Here is a 27,035-nt window from a genome sequence, read left to right on the forward strand (position 1 = left end):
TGGTACATTGTCATCACTTCTTTAAATAGTTCCATAGATTGGACTAATTGGTCATGGGAACTTCAATAGTGCCTTCAAAATGACATAATATACAATTGAAATAGATATTCACATAAACAATACAATACAATAGCGTGTTTACCCTTTATTATATCCATGTTGACCGTACGTTTTTTGAAATTTGAATGTGTTTCATGGGCCTTAGGGTCTTGAAACCTGCTCCACCTAAACCTGAATCACCAAAATCCGCAAAGTTGCAGCTACAAGGTTGTTCCACAACAGCAGCACTATGCTACACTACACACATCTGTCACTGTTAAGACACAACCAAATATGATAGATAGCAAAACAGAGAGGGACATTGATTATGAAATAGTCATGTCTGTTGAGTGTTTTGTTTTTGCATTTCAACTACAATGGCCAGAGGCTAGTAAGCATTGATTGTTTTTTCTCTGTGTTTCACATTGAGTGCGTAGCTTGATGAATAATGTTCATTGCATTGTCTAATCCGTGATATTCTCCGCTGGCACTTTGTTTTGAAAAGGGCCAGTGTACCTCACCTATTGTCTAGCTGTCTAAAGGAGGATAATTAGCCTCTGTGCTGCATTTGTGTGTGTGTGTGTGTGTGTGTGTGTGTGTGTGTGTGTGTGTGTGTGCTGCACCCTGCAGACAACTTAGACAAGTTGGGAAAGTTGGGATGACCTTCGCTGTCGCATTCTCTGTTTGGTATTAAGTCCGTGGCCTGAGGTTGTGACAATGAAAAAAAAACTTTGTGTGAATCAGGGATGCAGTGTATCTGTGCATGCGTAACACCACAGAGCTCTCTGTGCGGTGTGTGTGTGTGTGTGTGTGTGTGCATGGAAATCGGTGTTATCTCTGTTGTGTTGTTGTGGTGGTGGTGGATAAACACAACCAATATATTCTCTGAAGATAAACAAAAAGAAACCAGCATCCAGTTATAAGGTCCCTGTCTACATAACCTCCAGCTCCTCTTCCCAGGAATAGAGCTACAAATATGTTTTTATAAGAGCATTAATTGAATAACAGTTTCAGTTAGTGACAATAATGGCTCTGCCACACCATGTAGGCCTTGCTAACTAGCTTAATTGTACAATAGCATGATGTACAGTGAGGCTACTGCATTAAAATAGGATAATGGCACATTGTAGAATATCAAAACTTTGTACAAAACAGAAAAATAAAAGGCATACCAGAGGGAAATAAATAAAATATAAGCCAGTTATAATGTGTCCATCTGTATAACCTTCTCCCTGTTAAGGAGGACATTAGCATAGCAGTTGATTTAGAGCAAGTGTAGTAGCTAGCTACATTACATGTTAAACTTTTTCCATGCTGTTTAAAATATATACATGAACAAGTACAGTACAATTAAACCTTTGCCCAATAAGCAAAAAATTTACAATTATGATATGGGAAATAATGTGACACCCATGTCTTCATCTGATAATTCCTCACAATAAATCAAGATTTTGTATAATTATATACAAGTGGATATTTTTCCATGTGTTACAAATGTCTGTCAGCCAGGGAAATTACCTTGGGCCCCAATCAAATGCTGGTAAATTTTGACTGGGACTGGTACAGTAGGCTATGTTAGTCTATAGATACCATAATGTGGGCTCCTATTCCATTCTAACATGTGAAAACTAGCTTAGTGCTAAGTACACACGTGTGAGTGTCTTAGAGCAATAACAGCTCATTACTACAACTTCAGTACCCTATTATGCTAACGTTACATCCTCAACAAAGGATTACCCCACTTACAAAGAAGAATTCCAACAAACAATATGCAAAGCCTAAAAAACAATCTAATGCTGTAAAATGACACGACTCACCTTATCAGGAAACCATGGAGCTTAAAATGAAACTTCTACCCAAATGCTTCCACAAGCAATTTGAGTTATAGAGATGTGAACCTGAAAAAGCAATCTTTCAATACAACAGCAGTGAAAACTAGCGTCAGCAGGAGCAGTAATTTATGGTCCATCAACTGGTCTATAAAGGTTACTTTCACAGGCATTTCAGACATGGCAGTTCAACAAGGACCTAAAGAAAATACATCAGGCAAAATATGTTGCACTCATGAATCGTGGACTGGATTCAGTGGCATATTTTAAAAGACGATGTTTATTCTGAAAAATAATTATAAATACAAAAGTGAGTCAGCTGGCACGGCTGGTACATACAGTTGCCTCTACTGGTAATCGCCAACTGATTAATCAATTATGTACAAAACACTGGGATTCATAATACAAAATAATAATCAAAATAATCAACATCAATAGAAAATTATAATTAAGCTACATTAAATTCATATAATAGTTCTTAATCGCACTAACCTATCTATTCCAAGCATAAAGTATTCAAAAATTATCATTCAGTAATGTACTACCCTTTCTACAAATAATAAGTCATGTATTTCTGCACTTTAATTCATAAAACTGATTAACCTATATTTACAACTGGCCTCTGCCTTGGTGCGCCGTTGCCATGGCGACTGTAAACGCTACTACTACAGCTGATGTTACCGTTAGCCATCGCAAGTCAAAACACACCCACATTCCGGCTCCCCTTCAAGGTAAAAGCATCTGACAATATAACATACACACTCCCAAACAAAGAACACATGTATGTGAGTTAACACAACCTAACATGTAACCGCAAATATCATTTAAATGGTTAATATGACCGTTATAGTGTTCGTTCGCGGTAGCGAACTAACGTTAGTTATTAACAGTAGATTACCCCAAAAATACACAACGGACAACCACGAACAGAAACAATAGCTCCGCTAGCTCACACACATTACAGTGGACGCATTTAAGTGCTCGGTGACACCTGACTCACCTGAAAAATAATTATAAATACGAAAGTGAGTCGGCTGGCACGGCTGGTACATACAGTTGCCTCTACTGGTAATCGCCAACTGAAGGACCAGCGCGAACTCACTATTAACGGTACCTGCCTGCGTTCTAAATTCTAAAACTAACTGCTTTCCCAAGTAAATTTAAGTAAATAATTGGTGGTGTCTGCTGAAGCAGAGATAAATATAAATCAGAGGATTTCAACATGCCACACACACATCAGCACATGGAGATGCTTGCCCGTATGGCAAACACAGAAAGCTGCTTGACAGGTGAAATCATGAAAGAGAAGAGAAAACTTTGTTTACTACCTGATGTTCGTGTCTGTGTATGTCTAAACAAAAGCACCATATGGCCATCTTCCCTATCTAATTAAACTGGCCTCTTGCCTTCTTTGCCAGGTGGGCGACCAGATCCTGGAAGTGAACGGGCGAAGCTTCGTCACCATCTCCCACGACGAGGCGGTCCACATCCTTAAGACGGGGCGCCACCTGCTGATGAGGGTGAGGGATGTGGGTCGTCTGCCCCACGCCCGGACGCTGGTGGACGAGACCAAGTGGATCAGCAGCCCGGCCATAGCGGAGAGCGCCGCCACGGCTTGCGCAAGTGCTAGCGCCAACCCCGCTCTCAATGCCAGTGCCAGTGGTTGCAATACAAGGTGAGTGCCACAGCATCATACTGAATTAGAATCACTTTATTTGCAGAGTACAATAAATGCACTAGAATTGTCTTAGTGGCATTGGTGCAGAGATGCACTGGTATCTTCTGTAGTAATAAAGTACATATGAACATTCAGTCACTGTGGATTTCCAGTGGGACTCATCCCACTGTAATTGCTCTGTGCCTCTCTCTTTTCTTTCCCCATGTGAACAGTTGGCAGAGCAGGGTTAAATAGCATGTTGTTGCTGTCAAATGAAAACCTTGTATCTTGAAAATCTCAACTATTGAGGAACTGAGAAAAACAGCCTTTGTTTCAGCTTGACTACCATGCATTTTTGAGTTTACACAATGGGTTTTGAAAGGGTTTCATAAGCCCAAGTGTGGTAGAATTTTCTCAACCCATAGAGGATCATGTCAACCAAAGTTAAAATATGAAGCTCACCAAAACTGGCGGTACAAGGTTTTCACATCACAATAGTGATTTGCAAAAGCTTTTTATGGCTTGCTTTAGCCTACTTACGGTAGACGCCAGATGGATGGGGTTCTCCCCATAGGACGACATAATGAGTGCCAGATCACAGGGAAGTATTTAGTTAGAGACAATTTAGCATACGTTTCACTCTCTTACTAGTGTGGTAAACTCACCTCTCACAGCAAATGCTAAGAGTTATCTTTCACTAGTATCCGACCCGGGTCTGGAGGTTAGCTGTTGGGGCATGTATTGCATTATCACTCCATTGGTGTAGACCAGTGGTTCTCAAAGTGGGGATCAGGGTCCTCATGAACATATACAGTTCAACAGAAATCCTCCCATATGGGGGTCCCCGAGACAAAATTGGATCAAATGGGGGTCCATAACCTAGTGTTGGTTTTATTTGGGGCTCTGTGTCATGAAAACGTTTGAGACCACCTGATTTACATTGAATCTTGGGGGGGTGACATGTGACAAAGGTCCTGGGCCAGGTTGGAACCCAGAATGTCACATTTCGTGGTACGCACCCTAGCCCACTGTTCCACCAAAATCCCAGTGGAGCGATAATTTTTACCTGTTAAATGCAGTTTCTTGGACAAAATCTCGCAAAAAGGCGGATCACTCCACTAGTGCCGAGATTATGTCATTCAATTTAATTCGATTCTAAATGGTCAACAACAAAAATCTTGCCATATGGGTGAGCGTTGAACAAAATTTCATCAATTGGAGCGTCTGTCCCCAAAAGTGGGTCCATTCGGGGGTCCAGGGCATGAAAACGTTTCCCTGTTGCGGAGTATCGTGTTTGACAGCTCCATTGTGCTTGACGGCAAAGCAATGTGTTGAGACTTCCCTCTGTCTCTTTCCACTCCCTTCCTCTCCCTCATCCATCTGTCTCCCAGCCCTAATGGAGCCAGGCCTGATTGAGAATTCGGGGACGTATAAATTTCCCTGCCTGCTGCTGCCTTGGAAATCATACAAGGTGGCTCTTAGCTCCACAGTTCATTAAACTCACATCGCCTCGCTCCCGCCTGAGGCTTGACTAGGCTGCCCTGCCGGCTGCGAGATGTTGTTGTTGTGTTTTTAATGCCCTACATGCATAAGAATTGGTGAGGCGTAAGGGTATTTTTGTTGATCCTTTTACTCGGATGTGTTAAACTGGATTCAACTTGTTTTTAGGTATGTATTGAATGAGAGGTGTTTCTTTGTGTATTCATCTCTTAAATCTGCAATGGCTTTTCTCTTTTTGTGCTGCAGACCGTCCTCAGGCAGAGCCACACCTACATTAGGGAAGGTAAGAAAGCTTTTGACTCACTTTAACTCGATTTATCCTGTATGGTAAAACTACTGCACTCCACTTAGCCCTAAGAAGGGACTGGCAGACTCGACATGGCAAAATAAATCCAAGCAAGTCATTAACCTTGTACTGACTACTAAATTTTTTTTTCCAAACAAATAAAAACAAAATCTATCACCAGTTTTGAGACAATTTCACTTTTTTTCCATTACAAATCAACTATTTTTAAGAAATCCCTTGAATCAAGTGACATGATCTTATTTGGAGATAATGTGATGATGCAATGTAAAATTGCATTGAAAAGAAGTGAAATGATGTCATCTAAGCTTTTTCACTTTTTTAAAGAAAACAAAATAGCCTAAAACAATATTTGATGAAATGACTTGTTAAGATGGACATTTTTTACAGTGCCGGCCCTGTTTGGAGTGCAGAACACACATCCCCATTGACAGACCAAACAAAAGGCCTCCCAGACGGACTCCTCCAATCTAGAAATGAAATCTTTCCCGTTACTGTCAGTCCAACAGACTGAAGAGCATCACCTCTGAAACACACAGTTTCAACACTTCACTCTCTCTGCCAATTCTATCTGGTCTTCCTATTAACAGCCCTGTCCCTTTGGAGCCGTACAGCAGGGGGTCAACCGGCTATTCACGGACAAACAACATCATCACATCCATAATGAAAGTCCTGCCGGTTCTCTGTGAGGTCTGCCGAGCCCCATTTATTTTAATGTGTGGAGAGAGAAATCTTGATATTGCTCTCCATGATGTGATGCCGATATAGCTCATACCTGTTTTGAGGGATGAATTGCTCTCTCATGAGTGAAGGCTGTGGACAGTGTGTGTGTTTTATTAAATGGTCTTTGTCAGATTGTCAGGTTACGCATAGAAGATTGGAAGTTTTTAGTACAAACATTTCTTAGAGGCAGAGCTGCTCTGGAGGCAGAAATAATTTCATTGGTTGAGTTAAACCTCATTGGGTGGAGCCAAAGAATCACAGTTTTTCACAGGTTAGCTAACTGGTAATACAACTTGAATGCAACAAGAACTCTGGTCAAAATATAAATAAAATATAAATAGCAATTATCTCTTTTTTCATTCATTCATGACCATGGCATTCACAATCTTTGAGTTCAACAGACTAGCTTACCTAGATAGCTGTAGGCCAATATGGCTAATTTGAGCTTGGAAGGTCAGCTAGGCTAAGCTAGCTAACGATAGTTATCTAAGTTAATAACTGTGATCAGAGAACTACAGTTACCATCACAGGCCTGATTGACTGTTGACCAAACTATGCAATCAATTATAGCAGTTATGGTCTGTCCCTCTCTTACACACTAAAAAGTGTAGCCTACAGGAATTAAGCTATGCTATGCCCCTCAGTGTTTAACACATGAGTCTTCAAGCATAACTAACCTAGTGTTTAGTCTTACTTATGTCCCAGCATTTTAAGGCTCCATCACCCAAAGTCCTCCTGTTCACAAGTCCTGTATCCCAGAAGTAAGCACAGACCTGGAAAAAGACCCAGACACATCCAACAGATAAAGTCTGATGAGTGGGCAGGGCATTGACCATGATGCCGCTGTACAAATCTCCTCCACCCCTCCACTGAATAAGGCTGTTTTACACTTTGTGTAGAGTGCGCCCGTATAGCCACAGGAGGGTCTCTGCCCGCTAACACATAGCTTGTGAAATGCCATCATAAAGCCAGTGAGCGAACGTCTGTTTAGACAGGGGCTTGCTGGCCACAAACAGCTGTTGTGTGCGTCTCAGCATAGCTGTGCGCTCCACACAGCATGCCAATGCGCTGCTGGGCATAAGCAATGCAGTCTCTCCTCTCTGTCTCCAGCACGGGGAGGTAGATAAAACGCATCCAGCTGAGTCGTCCTAGATGTAAAAGAACTTTTAATGTTCTTAGGTGTAAAGGACAGGTTTTGTCTGAATGTAGCAGCACCCAAATCCCCTCTCACCAGTAAACAACTGGGGTGGACGCGTAGTGCACACAAATCACTCACTCTCTTAACTTAAGTCAATGCAAGCAGCAGCGCCATCTTGATTGACAACAATTTAAGCGAGATTAGGTTAGAATAGGTTCGAAAGGCCTCTTTAGAGAGGGCTTCGAGAACCAAAGGCAATTCCTACTGGGGGGTGGCAGAACGTATCACTGGATGCTTCCTCCTAGCCCCCTGCAGAAAACCTTTTACGGGAGGATGGCCGAAAACTAACCTTTCTGCAAAACCTTCAGGACAAGAGGAGATTGCTAATGCATACACTTAGACAGCAGGTGCTAGTAAAATGTAATAAAAACTCACAATGTAATAGTGCCCAAAATGCTGGACACACTTTTTTGATGAATAATGTAATAACTTCAACATATAATGTAATAAGATGCCAACAGCATCATTTGAATGGGTGTATGTCAAAGTTATTTTGACTGACATATTTGATGGAAATTTTTTTTTATCAATTAGAAGACTGATGTTGAACCAAAATTGACACCCATAAACAGTTCTGAACAGTTGATCCAGTTATCCACCAAGACAGGTAGTACCTGTAGTGGTAACTTATTACCTCACAAGTTGAGGTTATTACATTACTCACCAAAAACTGCAACTTACTATATAATATAAAACATTATAATTTCTTGCATTATCTGCCTCAGTGTCATTAAATTGTGTGTTCAGCATTTTACTACGTTATGGGCACTTTATTACATTATCAGTTTTTATAACTTTTTTTATTACATTATGCACAGTTTTTACAATATGCACAGTTCTTACATTACATTTGAATAGCTGCACCATTCCTGTATATGCAAACAAAGGTTTGTCACCTTTTGTGTTCGTCCGACTCGATTTCTGCAAAAGAGGATAAAACCTTTCCTTTCCTGCAGACAATGTGCGCACCTTGTGGTCAAGCCAAGTGAAATATGGAGACAGGGCGCAGAGCGGAAAAGAAATTACATTAGCAGTTAACATGCGCGCCTTGTACAACATTGATTCTTTTTACTGGCTATTAGAAAAAGGATTTGTCAGTCGGCCCTGTTCCCTGCCCCCCGCCTTAAGGCCTCCATGTCATAGAAGACACATTTTTTTTAAACCTTTATTTATGCAAGGAAAGGGTGACTGAGCACACTTGCTTTTCTTCAGCAACATCTTCCTTCACACTCACCCAATTAGACACATTCATGCTGGGAGCTGCCCAGTACAACCACAGTCGTCTACTGCTGGTCACTGAGCAGCTCCACTGCAATAATTTGCAGTCTGCAATAAATCACTTTCCTGCACCTAGATTCTCACAGCTGGTCCAGGATTTAAACTGGTCACAAACATACCTGTCTAACTTCTAGGTCACTCAAATATTGACTCCAGTGTGACCTGGCGAAAGGATTTACTAGCTTGTCAGAACAATGCTCAGCGGGATTTATGTGACCTATTTGGCAGGGAAAGCTTCAAAGTAGTTCAGAAATCAGCGGTACAGTTATAATATAAGCACACAAAAAAACGGATAGAATATGACTATATGACTGATGTAACAGTTATGGTAATAACCAAGGCTCTCAACTATAACCCATGCTGCTCATTTCCCCCTGCTTCTCCCACTGTCCCTTTTATTAATAGATTCCATTGACACTGTAAACAGATGAGCAACATGTTAATGCGCGCAGAAGGCCAACCCGGTCTGCTTCAAAGGCTCCGCTATAATTAAGCAGCTATTCTTCAGAAATGGGTCCAAATTCTATGCTTCAGGCACCGGAGGCCTAATGAGCTTTGTAATTTAAGATGGGATGGGAGGCCATGTTGATTTAATGCAGGTCCGATGAGCATTTCAACAGCCATCGGGTAACCATTAATGAATTAGAGACAGTGAATAAAGGACGCTGCTCTTCAGAAAAAAAAAAGAAAAAAAAAACTCCCATGAATGCTGAATGGGTTCTGCATCATAGCCAAGAGGGACAAGGCATATAGTATTCAGCGCTTGTCTCATAGTGACTAGAATGGGAATACTTATCAAAAAAGCAGCTTGTTAGTGGAGGTACAGTACTGTATATTAATTAGGCCTCCAGCTCTGGGGATCTGATTGGTTAGTAGTGCATGAGAAGGGCATGACTGCTGACACATATTAGGCTTAGAGGACATCTTAGGTGTTTTCTCTAAACTGCACACACACACACACACACACACACACACACGTAAGTGATAGCCTAGAGGTTAGTAGTGGGCTTGAGACAACCATTACTGTTTTATTATTATTCATTAAAAATAAAAGATTTATTGAACAGCTGCATTCTATTTTTTATTACAATGGGGTGAAACCAAAGTTTTATAAAACCAATAAGCCATTTTTTGACTGTCTGACAACGCCTCCTAGCTGTTCTAAACCACAATAGAGCACGGCCACTTGTAGCTTATTGCTCATTTGTTGGAATTCTCTTCACTCACTGTAACTCAAAATACTCATTACAAATTGCTGCTGTTGGGTGAAAACCTCGTATCTCCAATTTGTTAACTTTTTGTCAATATACAGCCTTGTTTTTAGCTTGATGAGCATGCACTTTTGAGTTTATCTAATGAATTCTGATAGGGTTTCATAAGGCCAAAGGTTATAGAATTTTTATGGAGGACCATGCAATCCTTCAATTGAAGTAAAAACATGGAAATCACCAAAATTTGGATTTACGAAATTTTCAAGACAACAGCAAAATGTAAGTGTGACACTGTTCGGTCTCTTAAATCAGTGGTGCTCAACATGGGGTCCGGAGACCACCAGGGGGTCCCCAGCAAATTGATGAAATGTTAAACTTCACCATTATTTCACTTACAAGAAGTTAACGCAATTAGAGAATGTATAAGAATGTATATTTAGATCATAGCTTCACTGTTATCTCTCTACCTACAATACAGACAGTCATGGGATTCTAGACAAAATGGGTCCGAGAGACAATCTCTCATTAAAGGGGGGTCCGTGGCCCTAATGTGGACTAAATTAGGGGTTCTTGATATGAAAAAGGTTGAGAATCACTGTCTTAAGTGAGGAAGGACAGTGGAGAAGAGCTGATGGTTCAGTTTGGGTTTTATCTCAACAACCAAGAACAGATGAACTCAACTATAAAATACCTATCAGTGGTGCTTTAATCAACATTCCTGTTTTTTGGGGACGAGTCCAGCAGTCTAGTCACGTTATGTAAGCCTTTTCATTGGATTCCCATAAGACGTGTAGATGTGCATCTCTGTGATTCAGTCTGGAGGCACATCTGCCAGCATCTACTGCAAACACAAACATAGAGAGAGGTTATTCGGGCGCAGATGCACCTCGACGTCCCGATGGACCATTCCTCTCCGCCTCTAGCCCGGTGCTTAGCCACTGCCCCACAAGTAAACCCTCTACAGCCTCAGAACACATGGAACATTCTTGCTTGGCTGTCACATACTGTCAGTCCTTGTAGAAAAGAAAAGGTCAAACAATATATTTCCAATGTACCGTTACAGCCCCATTTCCACCTGGAATTAACTTTCATCTCATATCTGGATTGTGTGATATGATTTAGATAGATTACATTTACACCTGGCCTTCAAATGCGTCTCTGGTATACAAACTGAGAGCTTTTACTTCGCACTTCATCTTCTTTGTTAGTCTCTAATGGTGTGTTGGCTCTCACAATTAGGCCAACGCTTTCCAAAATATCTAGCGTAGGCCCGCACCCTCAAGACACAGTGACTAAGGGAGAAGATCACACCATTCTTTTCATAATAACTTTATTGGTGATGTTTCGGCTTCTGCTGTCCTCAGCGCCAAACAGAAGAATCTGGAGACACAGGTCGTGTTGTAGTCGAGACCACCTAAACCGAGACAGAGTCAAGACCAAGACCAGAGCGTATCAAGTCCGAGCCAAGGCCAAGACTTCGATGGGGGCGAGACAGAGTCAAGACCAAGACCGAGGGGGGGGGGGGGGGGGCGAGACTGAGTCAAGACCAAGACCTAGGGGGGGGGGGGGGGGGGGGGCGAGACCGAGTCAAGACCGAGACCAGACCAATGCGAGTCCATTTTCAAGACCATGACTGTAATTATAGTGATGGCTCAACATTTACACAATTTCTCTGCTAAAATTCCAAAAGAAAGAAAGCATTATTTAGGAATTAGGGGCAGCAGTTAATGATTAATAAACTTTCAAACTTAAAATAAGCCAAGTTATTGGTTGCAATTTGAAGGGGAAATTTTACATCCACTCACAGTAAAAATAAATAAATCAGACAATGCACCGGCAGGTAATGATGTTACTGCAGTTGTGGTATCGACTGGTCTTGAAATAAAATTCTGAGTCCTCTTTGTCCGAGACCGAGTCAAGGCCGATTAAAAATGCAGTCAATTCCGAGACGAGACCGAGACCTTCAAAATGTGGTCTTAAGACCGGTCTCGAGACCAAGACCGATCTCGAGTACTACAACACTAGACACAGGTGGCATATAAAGTGATCCAGAGTGATTAGAGTAATCACCAACAGGTTGTCATTACCAGTTAGCATGTTTACACCCAATTTTCTAATACACAGAATTATTGCAATTCATCCAAAAGAAGAAATAGACTATAGACCATGAAAGAGCACTAACATATAAATCCACTGATTATAGGATAATGAAGTTGTTTACTCACAACATAAAGTTTCTTTTATTAGTTAATCTTCCATCAAGGATTTACATCATAGACTAGTCATCCATTTTCAACAATTTCAACACAGCATCCCTTCCTTTTGTTCATAATTTAAATAGCTGAAGATAATACCATCAATTCAGAAACGGTGCGAGATTAAACTCATTGTTCATGCCATCAGGTGACACAGTGCCCAGAGTGCGGATACAAAAGGCTTTGTGTACGCACTGAAATTGGATTTCTCTTTCTTTCGCTAAAACGCAGATTGTGGTGTAAGTCACTTCTGCTTGTAATATCCATCCACCAGTATCCTGACCAAGTATTTTATTATCTGACTTGTCTGCCTCCTGATTGATTTACATTTATTTCCATTTGTGTGTGGATTGGAGAGGCATTGCATTTACACGTTGTTGTTAATGTGACTAAATGTGTCTCTGACCGCCACAGCTTGCTTGGGTGATCAGATCTTCAGTCCATCTTGAATGCATTTACACTTGGATTTGTGTTTTTGCACAGTCAGATTACAATCATATCACCTAAGATTTATGTTAATGCTAGGTTGGAAGGTCGCCACATTGCAATTAGGACTGTTCATTGGTTTTGCATCAAAGGGTAGTAGTTCAGTTTTACGGGGATTTAGCTATTTTTCCTACTTGTCAGACAAACTTGTGGATGAAAAAAGGCATCCACAAATTTGTCTGTCTCTGGGCAAGAAGGAATAATTCCCCAAAACTAAACTGTCCCTTTAATCCAGATATCACCCAATGATAGGTGGAAAAGATGAAGATGATCCACTACAAATGATCATTATCATCACCTCATTTGTTGTTTTGTCTCCTGTAAAAATATATATGATATGATAAGAATATCAATTTTCACACTGTAGGGTTATTGCTAGCCTCAGGGTGTAGGGATCACAATGAGACGCCACGCTGTGGCAGAATCCAACTGTGGGGATCATAAGTGAATTTCCCTTGGAATGTGCTGTAACCTCTAATTAAGGGTCGGCTAACGAAGGGCAGCGTCTTTTTTTATTGATGGGAATGGACTTGGCGCTGCCTCGGAGCCTTGAGTAAAATATCTATTAGGCTGCCTTCACACAATCGTAAGACTGCCCGCATAAGTAGGAGGTCATCAAAGAGGGATAACAATGAACATGGTGGAGCTGGACAAGAGTTGGTCCTCATTAGTGTAAAACCTCACAGTGCAGAATGGTCCCCAGATCCCCCCCCCAATGTCCTTGGGAGAATATGTTACATTAATTACAGTCATAACATGCACTTTGTGTTTTTTTCTCCACCTCAAATTCTCTAGAAAGTAGTCCATTTAAGTTAGTACAAGCTTTGTAGACCCAAGCGTTATTTGTAATGAGTGGTGACACAGTGGCCTTCAAAGGAAAGCCTCTCGACTCTTGGGGAGTCACATTTCACTCGATTGAATTGACTTCATTCAATTTCTCCTCTAGCCTTTCTCCTTACATCAGATACAATCACAGTTAAGAGCGGGCCTCCGTTGGAGACATGCAACTGTTTACTCCCTCTAACCCTAAGCTTAAAGTGCTTAGTTTCTGCCTTTATCATGTCGATACACATAAAGTCAGCCCTGCAAGTCGACTCGGAGAGAAGCTCAAGGTCAAATGCAATCTGCAAACTCTTATAAAGTATTGATTTTTCAATCCAGGAAGCAAAAAGCCTCTCTTGATCCTGTTAAGTTCCCCCTGCTTTTTCTTTCTCTTTCTCTCTCTCTCCTCCCTCCATCTCATGCTGCTCTAAGCGTTCCAGCCTTCAGCTATGCATATTTTTTTTTTAGCCTTAAGCACAGAGAATAGCTTTCTCATTAATGGCCCTCTGCACTCCCATTTATTATGTTGTGTTTTACTTGAGCTTCATCATCACAGAGCCCCAGCGAGTCCCGACGATAAAGCGCATCATGCCGAGGCTTTTAAACATTCTGTTTCCGCCGTCTAATGAACTGTTTATTTGTTTTGCATTATTCACAGCAAAAAACTTAGTGGGAGTGAAAATCTCCTCCAGCAGCTTTTTTTCTTCTCCCCACTTGCAAGGTCCTATTTATTTCATACAAAGGTTTTCACGGTTCGCGCAAAGCCTCTGGTCCTTGCTGAAACTCAGTCAATCTACCGACAGTGGAAGAGCCGTTTCCAAGTCGAGCTGCTTATGAAGATAACAATGATGGAGTCCTAAAGGCAAACAAGTTCTGACTGACTCACCCTAAGGCTTTGAAGTGGTGCCTATTCCTAGAGCGTGATAAGCTCAGCCATTGCCATGTGTGTGCAGGATGAGAGGGAGGGAATGGGAGGACTGCACGTATCAGAAAAGTGACTTTCTATGTGCATCCTGCTGGGCTTGTAGAGTTAGATAACCCGTTCTTATCCAATCTCTCTGTGTCCCTCTGTTTCTGTCTCCTGTCCTTCTGACATTCTCATTTCCCCTCTTCCCTTCCCTTCCCTTCCCTTCCCTTCCCACCCATCCGTCCGTCCAGCCGGTGGTGTGCAGGGGTGTCGGCCCGCCGGGTACCCAGGTATCTCTGGAGGAGCAGGCCTACCTGCTGCTGACGGAGCCAGAGAGGCAAACCATGGCCTACTACCTGCAGGAGTACCAGGAGGGACACATAGGAGTGGAGCCGCTAACCATGGCCCTGTTTGAGCTCTTCAACACCCACGCCAAGGTACAAGTCTGTTGGTGCTGCAGTAGGATTGTACAGTAGGTCCTTTGGTCCCTAACCCTAAACTCTACTGACATTACATCCAGGGATTTCGTATATCCGGACAATGCAAACCTAGCAAGCTACAGTAGAGCTCCCATCCAGCTGTAGCTTGAAGGTCTAGAAACCTGAGACAGAGCTGAACAATGTGCTCCAACAGGAAAGTGCTCAACCTTTGAGCATTAAGGTTTATTGGTCAGCAGATATGTCATTCAAACAAGGGTAGGCAGCGTCAAGCACCTGGGATTTACCTGATGTACAACAACATGGCTCATGTTGATGCCCAAGCTGCGTCGCTTCCTCATCTATGTTACTTTTAAAAATATTTGTAACATTTTGTTAGTACCATTGATTTTCAAGTTCTGCCCGCACAGTCTACATAAAATTGATTCAGCCGTAATGTTCGCACTTGTTGACATTTTCTCTCTCGACAATGACAAGACAAAAAGAGAATGCTCCAGTCTCAACACCCGCCTCCTCAATAGTGATGCTATCGCTGCAGGCAACATCAAAGAAAGTCCCTGACTCTTTGGGCCAAAGCATCACAGTCTGGTTAGGACCAGGCAGCTGTAAACCATGTGGCTACATTAGAGAATTGATAGTTACATTAACCCCATTTTTTGACCTGTGAGCCAGCAGAGAGTCCAGGAACACCAATATGAAAAGATAAGAGAGTCCCATGCTGTTTGGTAGTGCTGCAGTAGACTGGCCAGGCAGGCTTCATAGAGGTGTGTGTAGGAGGGTCATAAGTTCAAACTTTACTTTGGTACATTCTACCTTTCATACACTAAGCTGACAACACAGACTGAATCGACCTAACACATGAACATGGAAAACCAGCAGAGCAAAAACGCAAAAGTGGGGCTGAAAAACTAAGTGAAAACAGCCCCCGGAGGCAGATGTGACCAAATGCAACAAATTGATTAATCTATTCGGTTGCATTAGAACTGACAACGTGCAGCAGCATGAAGTTGCCACATATCACATAGCTATTATGCTGCCTTCATGTGCTGTCGGAAAGATCTTGTCAGATGTCAAAAAGATCAGAATTATGACTTGAGTGCAAATGAACGATATAAACAAGGTGGTAAATATGACAGGGAAAGTCAGGAGATGTGACGTTTATGGGCAGAAAGCATGCAAACCTTGTCAACAACTAATGGTAAAAGTGATGCATTTTTTATTATATTTAAAATGTATCAATCCATATGTAAAATCACAATTTCATTTTAAAGATTCTAAAAAAAACTAGGATATATCTCTTATAATACTAATATAATATTATCCTAATCCACCACTTCCTTATAACCAAGGTGCATGAACTAGAAAAAGGAAAAGGAAGAAATTCAGTTTTGACTGAAGTGGCTATTCTGGAAAAGTATTTAAGATCCATTGTCTCTGTCATGTAAGCCTGATTAAGGTTTTCTGTCATAACAAGTCATTTAGTCTCATTTACAGTCTTAAAATCATATATTTCTTAAAACAAGTGAAAAATTATGCCAATGCAGTGAGATAATTCCAACTGTCTCCAATTGGCCTTCACTTGTTTTAGGAATTTTCTAGAAATAATATCTTGTCAGTACTCACTTATTTTAATAAAGCTAAGATTTTAAGACTCAATACTAGATTAAATGCCTTGTTTCCAACACATAAACCTGCACAATTTTATGCTTATGTTATCTAAAAGTGACTCAGTCAAACAAGGGAAGCAATTTTCTGCTCTCTTCTCTATGCAGACACTTATCTTAGTTTTATTTACTCTTCTCCTTGCATCCAGTTGTCCCTGTTGTCTGAGGTGAGGAGCCTGGTGGCCCCCCAGGATCTGGAGCTGTACGACGGGCTGGTGTTGCATCGTGAGAGGGAGGCTCACCAAGCCTGGCACGGAGGCTTGGCGGTGCTGCATCCACAGAGCCACTGCATCCACGAGGCCACCATGATCCTTGACGCAGGACACGCCACGCCCGCCCAGGTACACGAGTGTGTAATGTGCTTTATGCCGTGTGGAATAACCCCTTCATTTCCTTGGTTCCCACACTTGAATCAGATCTTATTCAAGAAGCGAAGTGATATGATTTTATATGATTATATGTGAAACAGCGGCCTATTATTCAGTAATAACAGACCTCAGAAGCCGTTCAATGGCCAATCAGAATTGAGCATTCAACAAAGCCGTGTAATCAGACAGTATAGAGTATGTTCATGATCAAGTGGTGCGGGTGATTGGCTGGTGACTTGGTTACTGTAGATGTGCATTAGTACATTCATGCGTTTAGATATAAGGACCGTCCAGACACTTGCAGTGTACAGTATTTGGCAGCAACCCTACCAGTCTCTCTTCGTATCATTATTAATTCTCACAATTTCTTATCACGACTTACCATATTTTGCTGTCTGTTGACAACAAAATATCTATAAATTGACAGGACTAACATCTTGACAGGCTAATAAAAGTAGATGTTTAGATGATCTATATAAATATACATGGATGTGATGGGGAACTATGAGTGGGGGATGAATGTGTAGACTGGGTGTGTGTGTTTATCCTGTTTAGCCCTTCACCTCTGTGTGTATCTATGGGTTTGTGCATGAATGTGCGTACATTTACCTGTGGGTGTACGTTTTTATGTGCATTTTTGTGTGTATGAATAGGTTAAACATGGCTTAAATATACTTGCATTGTTATTGTTTTGCATGGCTTAATCCTATTTAAGGGATCCAAATAAAGCATTTAAAGTGTGTGTATGTGCATGTGAGAATCATTGGACACATCCAGGCTCATTTGTCCCTTTCCACTCCGTCATAGTCGTGGCTCCCTGGCACCGGTCTCAACCAGAGCCCAGCCTGTCTCTGGTGGGTTAGCGACTATGTAGTATTGATGTTTCACTGTGGCCCACATCAATCCGGCGAGACCTCATTCTGCCAGGTTACAGGCTGCATCTGATCCACTTTCTGCAGCAGTCTGGGCTATAAGACCCAATAGAGCAACCCAATCTGATAACACTGTTTGGTTTTAGCTCTAACAAAGCATGGATTATTTCCCTCTGGTCCAGGACTTTGGCCCGCTGTCTGACAAAACTCTTTGTTATGTGTGTCGTTGAACCCGCAGTACCTTATTATTAGCTTGGGAGTACTTTTACTGCATTTGTCTCGTCACGGTCTCCGGCTTTTTGTCGCTACTATTAAAGCTTGTTGGTGACGCCGATCGCCATAACACACCCTGTGCCTGCGCAATTGCCCGTGCCGACACACTCATTATTGCAGTTGTGAAATTACCACCCCCCGGTAAATAGCTAATTGCAGCTAATTGACAGTCACTTAGTTACGGCTCAGCGAGAGCCAATAAGATGCATTGTAGCGACGACATGTTCCGACACACCGCTGTCTCATAAGACGGCGGTGTGCAGTGTGCCTGCAAAATATTCATTTAGAATAGGTAATAGCTGTAATTAACTTGGCTGAAAACGTGGTAGCATCCTGGGGGATGTGGAGGGGTGGTGTGTGTGTGTGTGTGTGTGTGTGTGTGTGTGTGTTGTGCAGACCTCCATTTGATAAGACCAGGGGCCCACATACATTTTTTGTTGTTGTTAATTTAGCATTGAGTTGTGTTACACCAGTGATTCTCCACCTTTTTCATAATTTTTACTAATTTAGTCCACATTAGGCCCACGGACCCCCATTTAATGAGAGATTGTCTCTCAGACCCAAATCTGAGGATATTTTTATTGTTAGATACGATTTTGTCCAGAATTCCAGGACTATCTGTACTGTAGGTAGAGAGATAACAGTGAAACTATGATCAAAATAGTCATTCTTCTACATTCTCTAATTGTGTTCACTTCTTGTAAATGAAATAATGGTGAAGTTTAACACATCAATTAGCTGGGGACCCCCTGGAACCCCCTCAAGGTTGAGAACCACTAGTCTAGACTGTACGTGTGGAGATAACAGTGGTGAGAGTGGAGGATTTCAAGATTTCAATAGTCATTCATATATATGTTCTAATTAGGATCATTTAGGATCATCATGAAATTAAAATAAAGTTAATGAGTGATAATGCAATACATGGCCCAACATGATTCAGCTAACCCCCAGATCAGGGTGAGATAGTAGTTCTTAGCTGCAAGTGAGTTTACACAATTCAGATTGTGTAAGGCAAGTTGTCAATTACAGAAAAGTATGCTAAATTGTTTTTCAAAAAACATTCTTGTGACCGTCTAAACTTTCTGGAACTCATTATATCGTCCTATGGGGCAAACCCCATCCATCTGGCATCTAGACTAAGTAGGCTGAAGCAAGCTGTAAGAAGCATTTGCAAATCAGTGTTGCTGGAGGCAGCGGAGCAATACTGCAATGCTTTCAAATGAGCAATTGTCTGTTTCTTTCAGAGTGACAGCTCCATCAGTGGCAGGACAGAACAAGACCAAGAGGAGATCACTAATGCCTTACAAGATATTGCATTGGTACGTATTATACTTTGTTTTAGCTTTTTGGAATTTGCCATGCTGTACAATCACCAAAGTTATGAATAAGAAGCAAATCTACTGTAGGGATATATTTAATATTCACCACAATGAAATTGGGGGGGGGGATTGGTGTCCATCCATCTTTAACGCCCAATATCTCAGGCATCACTGATTCGATTTTGACAAAACTTGAGGGAATGATGCATCTCACCACTGTGTTCTGGCATTTTCAAAATTGCACTGATTGGTCCAAATTTTCACAAGTCATATCTCCTACACCGGAAGTTGGAATGATATGAAATTTGGTGCATCATCAGTGTATGCTATATTGGATTTTCCACCATTTTGAGTTTCTTGAAAATCAGTTTTCCCCCTAAGGTTTTTTCATATTGTTTAGGGATGGGACGATATGCTTATCTCACGATACGATTCGATACGCGATATGAGGTTCACAATTCAATATAACCATGATACGATGTAATAAATAAAAGTTCAATGACAAAGTATGACTGCAGAATTATGTTGTATTATATTTCTGAGACACAAATCTTTCTAGCAATGGCATTGGCTTATTAAAAATGTCATTACAAAGTGACAATAATATAATTTGGATGGAGAGCTTGTGAAACTGATGGTCAAGCGTCTCATTTGTGATTACTACAGTAGAATAAAATGGAGCTAATATCACCATTCATTTTTCTGCCCCACTATATGTATTGTCACATTTTTGTATCGCGATATATTGAATTTGGATATATCGTCCCATCCCATATCGTTACATATTTGTTACTGATTGGCCGAGAAGGTGACTGGATCCATCGTGGGGGGACAGCATGTTCAATGTTGCCTTGTGTTCATTTGCAGGACGAAGTGCAGTCTTCATGTGAATCTCCTCCACCCTTCCGGCCCGCTCCTCCCCAGGCCCAGAGCAGACCGTCCAGGGAGGAGGCGAGCCGGAGGCCCTCGGCCCGGCTGGTCCAGCAGGGCTCCGGCCTGCTCTTCACCGGCCCCACCCGGCTGCTCCAGGACTGCCTCCACAAGTCCTTCAAATCCCTCCCCGCCACCCACCAGCTCTCCTCGCTGTCCGCCCACCACGCCTGCCCCAACGCGGGCCATCACACTTCCCTCAGCTCCCTCCGTCACGCCTGCCAAAGCTCCCTCCAGCTTTCCGCCTCCGACCCCCACCGCAGCCCGCACCTCGCCCACCACCTCCACCACCACCACCACCCCGCCCGCCACAACCGGCCCAGCTCGGGACACCACACCTGCCCGGGCTTCCTGCACCACCGCGACTCCATCGGCCCTTCGAAACCGGAGGCGTCCGTCAAGCTCTCCTCCAGATCCGGCTCCTACGAGAAGTCCTCCATCTTGTCGAAGTCAGCGTCCTCTTCCAAAGCGCCGTCTCCCATGCCGTCCCCTCATCCGTCCCCCCACCCCTCTCCGTGTCCCTCCCCCTGTCCCTCTCTCATCATGCCTGCCGCTCCACCCTGCAGTCCTGAGCGGCCCTGCTCGCCTTCCCTCAACCAGAAAGCCACCATGGCAGACATGAACCGACTGTCCGCAGACTCCAGACCCCAGCAAAGAGGTACGAAACTCTGTGTGTGTTCCTATGCGTCTGTGTCTATTTGTGTGCATTTTTCTTGCCTCCCATGTATGAGTGTGTGCATACATGCATGCAGTGGGCGATGTCCTTGCTTGTAAATTGGCATGTGTGTAGCATTCAGACTGCTAGCAATCACATGGCCATGCTGCTGTCCGGAGACTAGCTGATTCCTCACTGTAGCGCCATTGGCGTTTCGGTAATAGACGTTATACACACACTGCAAAAATGTCCATTTTAACAAGTCATTTAGTCTCTTATTCAGTCTTAAAATCTTATTTTTCTTAAAACAATTGAAACATTCTGTCATTCAGGTGAGATAATCCCACTCATTTCCAGTGCTATCAGCAAGGTTAATATCTTGAAACAAGGCTGAATAAGGCAGATTACTCCACTAGTATCAAGACAATGACCATTCATTAAAAAAAAATCTTTTTTTTGCATTGGAAAAAAGTGAAATTATCTCACGCTACTCGCAGATTCTTTCACTTGTTTTAAGAAAAATAAATTATAAGACTCAATACTGGTTTAAAGAACTAACTAAATGTCTAACCTTAGCAAGGGATTTTGTCTCAAATCCAGAGATATCAAGCTTACTTCACTCTATTTTAGTAAAATTATCCTACTGCAATGGTATATAATTTTGCTGGCTTCAATAAATTGTACTTTTTTCAGGATAGTTAACTTCAAGGCATTTGCTGAAACATGATTATTTCTTGAAAGTCATATTGACATGAATCAACTGAAATTAACAAAATTATCTGTCAGTGCAGTAAGATAATTTGAAGAAAATATCCTGTAGTGAAGGTGATAATCTGGATTACTTGCCAATCCTGTATATTTGTTTTTGCAAAGCATTGAGGACAACATGGCTCAAATGTTTGGACCGACATCAGACAGTGTTTCTCTGGTGGCAGAAAATAAATCTGGCATGAGCTGGTTCCTTGTGTTGCTGGTGCCGTATTTACTTTGTGTTTGCATACTAACAGCGAAGTGTCCCGTCTAGGAGCCACGCTGTCCCAGCTGTCGGACAGCGGCCAGACTCTGAGTGAGGACAGCGGGGTGGACATCGCCGAGGCGGGGGGGCTCAGCAAGGACGGCAGCCCTCGACCCAGCAAGAACCAGCAGGGCCAGCCGGAGCCGCCGGGGGCCCACGCACCTCCTCCACAAGCCTCCAGACAGGTGAGGGCCTCACACTGCAAAAAATATCCACCTTAACAAATCCTTTAATCCAGATTGTGTCCAGTCCCGCAGTGACTTATATACCTGACTAATCAGTTTATAAATTATTTTTCAGTTTATTTGAATGTGATCTCAGCTCTCTGGCTCCCTGGTTGATCAGCTGCCTTCATCTCTTCTATGGAGAATACAGTTACTGGCAAACATAGCTTATAACATAGAAGTACTGTTTATACAACAATGTGATTTATTATAAATTGCCACAGTATGTGTTGTCTTACAGTCATAAAAGGATTTAGTACATCACTGTGTGGCAGCAGTCCATCCAGACTAATAGATGAAGAACCCAGAAGTTCATTCTCTCAAAATTAATTTGCATACAGGAAAAGGACTATGGGAGTAGTGTGAAAAATTGCAGCAAAGATGTGAATGTGATTCATAGTTATATTTCCACAATAATAGAAGTTGTATTTCCTTTTATTAATCAAACAATGCTCAATAAAGAACGGACATGATTTGTAGAAATCACATAGAGATTAAGTTTGATAGTGCCCAGCACCATGGTAAAATCTTGTTTTTTTTCTTACACATGAAAAAACAAAACAAATGGAGTTAAATAATTTAACTTATTTCCAATGCAAATCAACTTGTTCCAATAATTTTCTTGAGTCAGTTGGGATCATCTAGATCCAATTAGAGCATTTTAGAGAATTATCATGAGAAACAAAGAATACAAATGGGTGCGTACTGAAAAAGCAATTTATAAATGCAGAATATAAAAGAGATGCACAGTACAAACGTTTCAGCACCAAGGCCTTAACACTGAGGAAGGACTTGGTGCCTAAACAGTGCAGTGCATATCTCTTATATTCTGCATTGATACAAGGATAAAAAAACATAAAAACCTGGAAGTAAGGATGAAGCCTCAGTATTGTTTTTTGAATGCGCACCATTTGTCTTCCTTGACTGTCATATTCCATTGGCTCAGCATGCCAGAACAGTCTGTGGAACTGTGTGAGCGCAGTGTTTTTTATCCCTCAAGGCTGTCCTAGTCACGAGAAACGGAGCATTGTTTTTCATTACAATGTAACCACTGCATAATTTGAAAATCATTCTTGGCAAGCTTTAACCTAATTAGAGTACCAGATGGGTGGCATTTACCGTATCATCACCATTCAGATGGCGTCAAACAAGGTGTTAACCACGGAAAAGTGTACTAAATTTGACTTTCAAATAGCCTTAATGTTCTCGCACTCATTTATCATTCTATTAGGCAAATTTGGTGCTCCAAGCAGGTAAAAACAAACACTGAGACTTATTTGCAAGTGCTATTTGATCTAGATCTACTAGGGATGGAACATATGCTTATCTCATGATACGATAAGACGATACGATGCAATACAATGTGATACGATATGATATGATACGATATGCTTCAATACGTTGCGATACGTTACGATACGATATGCAATATTGGATTCAATACAACCACGATATGATGTAATAAATAAAAGTTCAATGACAACAAAAAAAAAGTCTGACTGTGCAGAATTATGTTTATTTCTGAGACACAAATCTTTCTAGCGATGGCATTGGCTTTCTAAAATGTAAACAACAATTTAAAAATGTCATTGCAAAGGGAAAATAATATAATTCTGATGAAGAGCTTGTGAAATTGTGATGGTCAAACCATGATTGTGATTACTACAGCAGAATAAAATGGAGCTAATGTGGCGATTTTTCTGCCCCACGATATGTATTGTCACATTTTTGTATCGCGATATATTGAATTTCGATATATCGTCCCATCCCTAAGATCTACAAAACATAATAAAACAAAATAATGACGCTTGACACATAACTCAGGTTGCTTTAGAAATAAAGTTTTACGTATTTATTACTTACTTTAATCTCAACCCCTCATCACTTTGTGTCTCTATCTGATGCCCAGCAGACCGGCTCCCCGGTCCCGCTCCAGGTCCCGGTGCCAGCCACCACCCTGGTACGAGTGTTGAAAAATGCCACCACCCTTGGCATCGCTATAGAGGGAGGAGCCAACACACGGCAGCCTTTGCCACGCATAGTCACCATACAGGTGAGAGAGGAATAGAGTACGATTCAACTGATATGGGCTTTTTCAAGATACCGATACCACTATTTTTGGATTGAAGCTCCCCATAGTCGATATTTTGTGCCGATATTCAATATCTTTCAATTTTAACATTTTCATAACATTTAAAAATTCCAGAAAATTTCAAGTATTCAGTGTTTCCCCCAGTATTTTGACTGTCACCACAATGAAACCATAATGAAACCATAATAACAATAAGGATATAACATGCATGCTTGTGTGGAATCAGATCAAAATGTCTCATTAGAATCAATTCAGACTTCCCATAGACAACCAGTGTATTATTGATCAATTCTACAATAAATATGTAATTCAGTCAATCCAACTGCATCATATAATAATAATTTGACATTTTATAAAAGACCAATATCAGCCCCATATTAGTCTGACCCTAGAATAGAGGAACCAGTCCTGCATCACTTTGTCCAAAACACTGACTTACACAACTCACCATCTGACATTACACAGACAAAATGTGACTCCAGTACATTTCCATTTCCCTCTCTGCTTTTTAATAGAAACTCAATCTTCCCTCCGCACCATTATTAGCTTGCATTTGCATTTGTTTTGCACTGACAGCATTCTAAAGCAATCTGCAAACACAAGTCCTTCCTGTTGATATCTCACTCTGCCGCCTTTCACCATTTTTTTGTGAAGTCCGGCGGCATACCAAAGACAGAAAAGCAGCGAGGGGAAATTTCCATAACACGTAACAGAAGTGTTTTATGGGTGGGGGTGTATTGAGAGGCGATAACATCGACTGATCGCTGAGTGACTTACAGCCTCGGTCACCTCAGCCCCCCCCCCCCTGCCCCCCTCCTCCTCCCTCCAGTCTCTCTTTGATGCGCATGGGCATCCTTGAGGAGTTTTCGTGACTGTGCAGAGAGATTTCCATAACAATGCCTGCCTTCGCCCGCCTCCGTGAATCTAGGGGGACAATGAATGACAGCGAATGTCAGTCAGTCCGCTGACGACCCACACAGTCATTTACCGGCTCCTCAAACACAACGTCCGCCTATAATCAGCATGACACCAGACAGGAATACATGCACATGTAGCCAATTATATCCCCGTCCTATCAGAAGGCGGTGATTTTATAACGATCAGGTCTGTTCTGAATTGGTTGCAGCAGTCAATGGGATCATTCAGGTAGCAAGGAAAAAGTACAGAGACGACATTCTTATTGCAATACATAGGAAACAGGTAGAGTTACATACATACACACACTTACAACTGGCAGCTGCCCAGTATAGCCACAGTCTGCTGTTGGCCACTGAGCAGCTCCAGTGACAGTTGTAGAATGAGGGGGGAAGAATGTGTCCTATTGAGTTTCTTAGCCATTATCATCAGCCCATATGCCTTTTGATGATGATTTAAGTAATTGGATGCCAAATAATAAATTAAATTGGATGCAAATAAACACGTTTAGCGCTGAGGATTACACTGAATCAGGCAGTTTTGGCAGTTGTGCTGTTTTACGGTCTCAGCCATATCAGGAGTGGAGGATGGATCAATGAATGGATGGATGGCTGGATGGATGGATGGATGGATGGATGGATGGATGGATTAACCCTGTGGCTGTGTTAGGCTCCATAGTAGAGGAGGAGCTAATGGTCTTTCAACACAGTGTGCACACAGACACACACACACACACACACAGACTCTAGTCATCGACTCTCGCATCCTTCACTTTCCTCAACAGCCTCCTTTCATTTCTTTCTAAATATATCTAAATGCAGGGGTGGAAAGAGTACCAAAATATCCCACTCAAGTGGAGCTGTTAGTCTAAGTACTGTAACTTTGCTGAAATTGTAGTTATGCAAAATGATTGGCGTATACTCAAGTAAAAGTAAAAAAAATAGCTAATTTAAAATGTAGTGAGAGTAAAAGATATTGAGTTACTATGGCAAAAAACAGAGATTGTTAAATAGTATAGGACAGTATGTGATATTACACATTGTTATTGATTATGTTCACCATTATAAAATATGATTATGCAATCTGATAAAAAAAAAAACACCAAAAAACACCCTGAAAAAGTCCATCCCCTTTTACAATAACATTGCTACAATGATGTTTCTTTTGCTATTAGCTATTCAGTTAGCTAACAAGGTTAGCGACCTAGCCAGACAACAAACGGGCTAACACAAATCAATAATACTGTAGCTTGATAGATGGCTAATGCTAAGTAATAAGCTACTTTCATGGATAAATTTCAGCATTTAATGTTTCGGTTGTTAATGTTTCCTCAGCATGCTTGTGCAGGCTTGATGCAGTTTATGATTAGGCCAGTTTCTGATGCTAATTTCTACAAAATGTGTAACGGATGTGGTGCACACTTTACTAAAAGTAAAATTACTGACTTCAAAAAATGTAGACAAAAAAAGATATTCAATTACAGTAACTAGAGTACATGTAATTTGTTACTTTCACCTTGCTAACGCTAACCTTAACCTTACCCTAATCTACAGCTAATCCTCATTCTAACCAAAACCCTAAACCAAAGTCCGAACTCTAATCTAACCCCTTGTAGAAATGAAGACCAGCAAAATGTCCTCACTTTGCACGATTTTACTCATCTTTTTATCCTTGTAAGGACATTTAGTCCTGATAAGAATACAAGCACTGTACAAGAACACACACAGACAGACTTTCTACTGACAAAGAACTTGTCTTAGTCATCGACTGGCAGCGATCTTTCACTTTCCTCAGCCTCTCATTCATCTTCCTACTCCTCTCATGTCTTTCTAACTATAGCTAAATGTCGTTTGCCTTCTCTCTCTCCCCTTTCCTCCATCAACAGAAAGGAGGCTCGGCCCATAGCTGTGGCCAGCTGAAGGTGGGTCAGGTCATCCTGGAGGTCAATGGCGTTTCCCTGAGGGGTCGTGAGCACAAGGATGCCGCCCGGATCATCGCCGAGGCCTTCAAGACCAAAGAGAAGGATCACATTGACTTCCTGGTGTTTGAGCCGGGACTCTAG

At 41.7% G+C, this 27,035-nt stretch overlaps 1 protein-coding gene across 1 annotated transcript in view; it reads left to right on the top strand.

Annotated features, from left to right (window-relative positions):
* Positions 1-27,035, top strand: part of whrnb (whirlin b) — a 65,647-nt gene extending 38,612 nt beyond the window's left edge. The window contains exons 4-12 of the mRNA XM_071897158.2: positions 3,287-3,543; positions 5,272-5,308; positions 14,461-14,646; positions 16,460-16,651; positions 19,068-19,142; positions 20,010-20,730; positions 21,755-21,927; positions 23,876-24,019; positions 26,859-27,035. Coding sequence (XP_071753259.1) covers positions 3,287-3,543; positions 5,272-5,308; positions 14,461-14,646; positions 16,460-16,651; positions 19,068-19,142; positions 20,010-20,730; positions 21,755-21,927; positions 23,876-24,019; positions 26,859-27,035 — 1,962 coding nt within the window. The remainder of the gene's footprint in view (positions 1-3,286; positions 3,544-5,271; positions 5,309-14,460; positions 14,647-16,459; positions 16,652-19,067; positions 19,143-20,009; positions 20,731-21,754; positions 21,928-23,875; positions 24,020-26,858) is intronic.

Source organism: Centroberyx gerrardi, chromosome 8 (assembly GCF_048128805.1).
Source record: "Centroberyx gerrardi isolate f3 chromosome 8, fCenGer3.hap1.cur.20231027, whole genome shotgun sequence".
Taxonomy (NCBI): Eukaryota; Metazoa; Chordata; class Actinopteri; order Beryciformes; family Berycidae; genus Centroberyx; species Centroberyx gerrardi.